The sequence below is a fragment of the Morone saxatilis genome, unplaced genomic scaffold, assembly GCF_004916995.1.
Source record: "Morone saxatilis isolate NCDOM2014 unplaced genomic scaffold, NCSU_SB_2.0 Contig4, whole genome shotgun sequence".
Classification (NCBI taxonomy): domain Eukaryota; kingdom Metazoa; phylum Chordata; class Actinopteri; family Moronidae; genus Morone; species Morone saxatilis.
The window spans coordinates 269111-275441 of NW_023339984.1; the positions used below are offsets into that span (position 1 = coordinate 269111).

At 39.6% G+C, this 6331-nt stretch overlaps 1 protein-coding gene across 5 annotated transcripts; it reads right to left on the minus strand.

Moving 5' to 3' along the window:
* Positions 1 to 179: 179 nt before the first annotated feature.
* LOC118338215 (chromatin complexes subunit BAP18-like) lies at positions 180 to 5867 on the minus strand. Of its 5 annotated transcripts, none has more exons than XM_035675476.1 (5): positions 5747 to 5867; positions 4203 to 4297; positions 3493 to 3734; positions 1990 to 2097; positions 180 to 1118 (listed from the first exon to the last, which is right to left on the minus strand). In XM_035675476.1, exons 1-5 carry the CDS (start codon positions 5771 to 5773, stop codon positions 1054 to 1056), a joined length of 537 nt encoding a protein of 178 aa, XP_035531369.1. In that variant the 5' UTR covers positions 5774 to 5867; the 3' UTR covers positions 180 to 1053. The 5 variants fall into 5 exon arrangements, with proteins under 5 accessions (XP_035531369.1, XP_035531371.1, XP_035531370.1 ...); XM_035675478.1 differs by having other exon boundaries at positions 3493 to 3716; positions 5747 to 5866; XM_035675477.1 differs by having other exon boundaries at positions 5479 to 5836.
* Positions 5868 to 6331: the final 464 nt, after the last annotated feature.

Genomic DNA, 6331 nt, shown 5'->3' on the forward strand with positions numbered 1-6331 from the left:
CCGATGCTGTGCATCGCTGTGTGAATGTGTGTGAAAGGGTGAATGTGGCACGTAGTGTAAAAGCGTAGTGGTTGGAAGACTAGAAAGGTGCTATGCAAGTACAGGTCCATTTACCATTCACCATTACCATGTAGTGTTGTATAGCAAAATATGTAGAAAGGTTTTCTGCTGAAAATTGGTTTGGGGTTTTCCATACTTTATTTTAATTTGAATGTATTTATACCATTTTGATACCTCAGTCTGAAAAATTTTCACCACAATACATTTTATCTCACGAAAGTGAAATAATTATGTTGTTATCTCAAGACACCACCCCTTAAAATGTATAAGCAACTCATCTTACTGTTTATTGTTTAGTTGTCTGCATAATTGGAATGAAAAGAGTTAAGTGTATGATCCCATCTGACTGTGGCCTCTAACACACGTTTACTATACAGTTAACAGCAGGGGAGAAGACAATTCACATTGAAAATATCCTGGATTTAATCACTCGAGTCCAAAACTGTTCTAAATACTGTAATAACTACTCTTATACAAACTGAGGCTTGTGTTAGCATCTGATACAATCATTTTCTAAATGTGGCAAGACAATCTTGAACATAAAATACAATCAAATATTACTGTTGAGACAAATATCTGCTTTCTAATCCCTGTGCTTTTGCAGTAGAGGTGCATCTGACTGTGGAAGCTCTTGAAGGAAAACCCACAAGAAACACAATCTCAGAAGAGCTGCCTCTTGTAAATCTTTTGGACATTCCTACAAACACATCCATGAGGAGGAGAAGAAATGTTCTGAAGTGAAAACGTCTTGAAGTGAAAAAAAAAGTACAGTACAAGAAAACTTTAAATTGCTCTTTAAAGTTTCTGACAGTGGCAACCAGTCTCACTGAAGTGTGATGCGTTGGTGTCCTCCATAACACAATACAGTACTCACATAGTTAGCTAGCTAATGTGTGTGGTCAGCATCTGGCTCCAAGGATGAGTTCAGTTTATCACAACTTATTTTCATAGTTTTGTCCATTATTTCTATGAAGTCCAACAGGAAGTGAGAGGTCAACGGGAGAGCAGAGGAAGGTCACCGGGATTCATGATGAGGCTCGAGTCCAGGTTCAGGTTATCTATGGAGACACAAAAAAAAAAAAACTATTATTGTTGACAAACGCCATGAAAACACCAAAACTGACAATGTAACACTTGACTACTGATGTCCATCTTTAAAAAATGTATCACAAATATATAGTTATGTTTTAAAAAGGCTCAGTTATTTCATTAAACAGCTGGTCGTTGTAGTTTTTATCAAATGATACTCTCGGATTCAGACGATGTATATTGAGTAAATGATGGTCCCATTTAGAGTGAAATAGACCATAAAGCCGGGTACACTTTAGGGTGGGGCTACCTTGTGATTGACAGGTCATTCTCAGTGAGTCAATCCAACTAAACATCCCAAACTCAGATCGAACTGTCAAATTAGGCTTCCGTTTAGATTTATTTGTTTTAGATTCTGTTACTGCGTTGACTATTTCTCTCTTCAAATCGTTTCACAAACATATTTTAGTGTACTGTTTATCTGGAATACAAGAATGTGTTCGTGACCAGGCAAGCCGCCATTGTTTCCTGTGACGGACGAGTCAAACCTGTGCAGCCAATGAGAGCAGATCAATTTCGCTGGCTCCATCTAATTGTCATGGCGACAACCATAATGCCAAACTTTAGGCTTCAACTATACTCCACAAACCAGTGGGTGACATCACGATTCGTTTACACTACTTAATAAAAGATTTACAGAGACCAAACAGTTCCCACATCTAATAAAGTCAAAGGAAAGAATATGACAGTTATTGATCTTATAATACATCCATGACTTGTTTGTGTCTTGTTATGTGCCACCATAGTTCTCCCCCTGCCTCTGCTGCTCCACTGTAAGTTCTGTTCTGTGTCTTAAAATCACCGCCCAAAATCTCATAAGCAGTTGTATGTGAACTTCACCTTGATCAAAGTTGTTGAGTTTTTTGGAGTTGGATCCTTCACCCAGTCCCTCGATGTCCACAAGATCACTGTTGACATCTGAGTCATTTAGAGCACTGAGGGTCACATCTACACACAAACCAAAAGGATGAACATGTGTAGAAAAGGGCTATTTCAAATATTATAAACAACATAGGGTAACTTTTTTTCCTTCCCAATACCAATACCTGAACTTTGTGTATAGGCCACATCCCATTGATATGCGTTACTAAAAAACACACATTATTATGTTTAAACAAGCAAATACTTCTAAAAGGGTTCTCACTATTTTTAAGAAATCATTTTCCAGCAGTTTTCTTGACAATAGTCAAATTATTTACCAGTAACTTTCCACTCCAGCAACACTTTACTACAGTTTTCCTCTGACTGTTACATTAACTTGGCCACAGCCCATAAATAACAGTTCAAATGAAGTAGAATCTTGAAGGACAGTATAGATTATTTTCCCAGTAACTAGTAGTGTAACTAATTACTGTTGACAGGGTGTAATAAATAAAGTAATAATATTACTTATTACTTTTAAAAAGACTAATGAAAAATAAAATAAAAAATTAAGTAGTGTAGTGAGTTTATTCCACTGTTGATCTATAGGTTATTAGATAAATGTGCTAGAAGTTAAGTGATTCCTTAATGGTTACTTACTGGGGAGAAAGGAGCTCCTATATCTATGAGCAGGAGATGAGGTTCCTCCCAGGGTATTTTTTATTTTTTGCCAGATGGTGAGCAGGCCACAGGGATTGTTAGCTGCCAGGGGCCCGAGCTTAAAGGGGGCAAAGCCCAGAGCAGAGTTAATGTTCTGAAGCTGCTAGTTATCGGTTTTCCCCATTTGTTTTCATTTTTATTGAGTTTGTTGTTTTCTTCGGTTTGGGCCAAGCTCCTGTAAATAGTGAGTGAAGAGTTTAAAAGGTCCCTTCCATCCTGCCTTCACTGCTCCAGCAACCTTACAGTGCCCAAACTTTTGCACATGCCATAATGATGTTTTAATTTTTGCTCAATTAATAAAATAAAACAATGCATGAATGTTTGATGCAAATATTGTGTTTTATGTCCCACCGCCTCAAGAGGCTCTGTTTACATCCTTTCAATTTCAATTTTAAAAAAATCACCAAAATGTGTTATTTGTCGAGGGGTGGCCAAACTTTTGCATCCAGCTGTATGTCTTAATGTCACTGTGTTTCTGTTGCTGTTTTGTAAATTATTTAGTTTTGTAAATATTCTTGTTGTCCTCTTGTGTTAAAGAATAAATAAAGAACACATTTTAAAAAAGATTTCACAGGCCCAAAAAAAGAAAAAAGAAATTGACATATGTCAATTATATGATGCCTGATAAAGAGCACACAGTACAGCAACAGTCAATAAAACATATAGTGGGAGAGTAGTAGAAAGAGTGTGTGGATTCTCCTCTTTTTATTTACCCTGATACTACAGGAGTTCCATGTTTAATTACACCTTTTCCTTACTCACCTGCAGTCTTCTGTTTCTTCAGGGGGGGGTGGCTGGAGGGGGAACCCTGTAGTCCTGACGCCATAACGACCTGAGTGGGCACGGATATTATGGTTGGAGTGCCCTGCGTTTCCATGGCTACAGGAGTGGTGGTTTTCTTGGCGACCTTCTTCGAGCTGTCAGAGGTGGCGGGCAGAGCGCCGTCCTCGTATAGCTTCCTTTTCACTGTGCTCTTTGTCTGGCCGCTAGAGGGAAGATGGGAACTATACTGACTTTAGTATTCATATCAGATTAGCAGCAGCATTCTTCTTTATGAATATGTTCAGATTTACAGCTAGGCTTTCTGCACGTTTCAACAGGTTCTATTTAAGACTTTTTAGGACCATTAGGAATACAACTTAAGACTTATTTTATGTCAAAAAAGTATGATGATATGATATGATATTTAGTTTTGTAGTTGTTAAAGCATGGTCAATACAGATTCTGCAGGTGGGGAATGAATGATTTTTTGCAGTTATTTTTATATATTATATATTTTATATTATTATTTTGCCACTCCCTTTTTAAGATGGCTTCTCATTATCATGACCCATTTTGTCTGATTAAGGTCTAGGACCGAAACATTGCTAATAAATGTTTTGCAAGTTAGACAGTGTGTGCAGGAATGTATCTTTTCTACTTTTTCAATACAGATTCTTCCCAGAAACCCACTTAAAAGGTTGAAATGTTACCCTGTGGGACTGGAGTCTGCCACTGGGTGGAGCTGCATGGTGAGCTCACCTAGTTTGGTGAAGGCAGCACCAGCCGCAGAGAAGATCTCACCAACCTGTGGAAGACACACACAAGCATCAGGACTGGACAACAGTTTCACATCCACACAGACTGTCTGCGGAGAAATGTAGGACTAAAACAATAACTTAGAAATGTAGTTCCCTGCTCATGTATCATTCAATAGGGGACGGACACAATCACATGAACAGTGCACAATGTAAAACACAGTGTGAGAGAATGACAAGCACTGAACAATGAGTACTGTTGTTACATGTTTGCATTCTTGTTGCATTTTAAATCTGCCGGGGGAGACGGCAGAGCAAACAACTTCAGTTTATTCTATTTAAGGCATGAAATTAAATTACAGCCTTGTCTCAGTGGCCCGCACTTTCACTGGATCTTCTTATAGTTAACAATTTTGAGCTGATAAAAAAACAGAATGTTAATGTTTTTCCCACCCTCCGCCATTAGGTTGCTACCTACACCGTGAACAAACAGACTGCATTTACAACTAAATTATTTCCGTGTAATGATTTGGCTCTAATTTGCCTCAGTGAGAATCTTGGTCAACTTTCTCCTTTCCTGTATTTAGATAAGCCATGTACTAGCTAGCTAGCTAGCGTTTAAATCAACATAACATTAGCTAACTTCAGATGTGAATATACACTGTATGTCGCACCTATCTTTTAACCATTTTAGACTAGCCTAGCCCCTAGCATAAGTATAAGAGCGTTAACCGGGTACCTAAGGGGGCGGGGCTTAGAAAGGGTCTGTTCCATTTATGCCATTAAGCTATGCTCAAAAGCAATACCCTGACCTCGTTTGACCTGAATAGATCGGAACCTTAATCAGTATCATTGGTAACACCTGTTTACCTGCTAGTCCACTTCAAAATTATCTATCTATCTATCTATCTATCTATCTATCTATCTATCGTGACCGCAAACTTTAAAACTGATTACAGTTGAGGACTAATTCAGGGTAAAGAAATAACCAAATAGAATCAGTTGTTGGGAAGCATATTTTCTCAAACAACTGATCTAAACCTCTCCTGAATCCCTCTCTCAGTAACCGGTGTCTGATATTATAACGTTCCGTTCCCGCGAGCAGCAGCGACAAACGCACTGAGGGACTCGTGCGTTTGTGTACAAGCAATAGGACACCGTTCAGACCGGGCTAACTTCACTCTGTGGCGACAAACTTAATTTTACTGGTTCATGTGGAACAATAACTTACTTTAGTAGAGGCTGAGGTCATTCTGCTGATCTCTGTAGTACCATAGACTATCTACCGCCTATGAGCAGGACCCAATGATGCCTTGAGGCGGACGGCACAGCTGCTAAGATGCTAGCTAACAGTGTAGCTAACAGTTAGGTATCATGTATGTGCTGTAGCAGAGCGGCTAGAAAGCTGCTCCTCCGCCGCTTTCAGCGTCGGTGCCTGTGCTTTTAAACAGACGGATGCATAGCGCTATTGAAGCTGTATCTACTGTGAGTTACATTACCACCGGGGACAGACAGGTCCTACACATCCATGGTAATGGTGCTTTCCATTTGTCTCGGAAACCGACCGCCCGAGTTGCTCTGACTCGAGGAATATCAGTCACGTGACCTTTTACGTCATCCGATCCGCCTTTTCCCAGCTTATTAGCGCCATCTTGAAGTACCTACCGAGTACCGGCATAGACAGTACTGACAAGCATTATGCCGCGTTCGATTTGTCCAACGAACTCGGTTTTCCGAGTCGGTTTTCCGAGTTAACGGACCGGAAGTTGCAAAAAGAACGCCCCCGAGGTCGGAAAAACGACTCGTGAAGTCGGACTACTCAGAGGACCCCGAGTTCAGTTACCAAGATGGCTACTCCCAGTATCACACGTAGTAAACCATTGTGGTTTTCTACTATTTTAAGCACTTGTGCTTGTGTTGTAACCAAATGAAGAAGTGTACACATAGCATGTATACTGTTACCTATAGGCATGTCGCTACAGTCTTATTAATGTGTTAAATACGCCTCATTAGTTATTTTGTAGCTTGTGCAGCTGAAATTGGCTAGAGACGCGCCATGTTGCTATGACAACAATGCCGAGTTT

Excerpts from the sequence above, each read along its gene's own strand:
- LOC118338215 (XM_035675476.1), bottom strand. The coding sequence starts at position 5,773 with ATGTGTAGGACCTGTCTGTCCCCGGTG. Across the intron at positions 4,298-5,746 it reads GGACCTGTCTGTCCCCGGTG|GTTGGTGAGATCTTCTCTGC; the intron begins GTAATGTAACTC and ends TGTCTTCCACAG. Across the intron at positions 2,098-3,492 it reads GAAGAAACAGAAGACTGCAG|ATGTGACCCTCAGTGCTCTA; the intron begins GTGAGTAAGGAA and ends GTTTGTGTGTAG.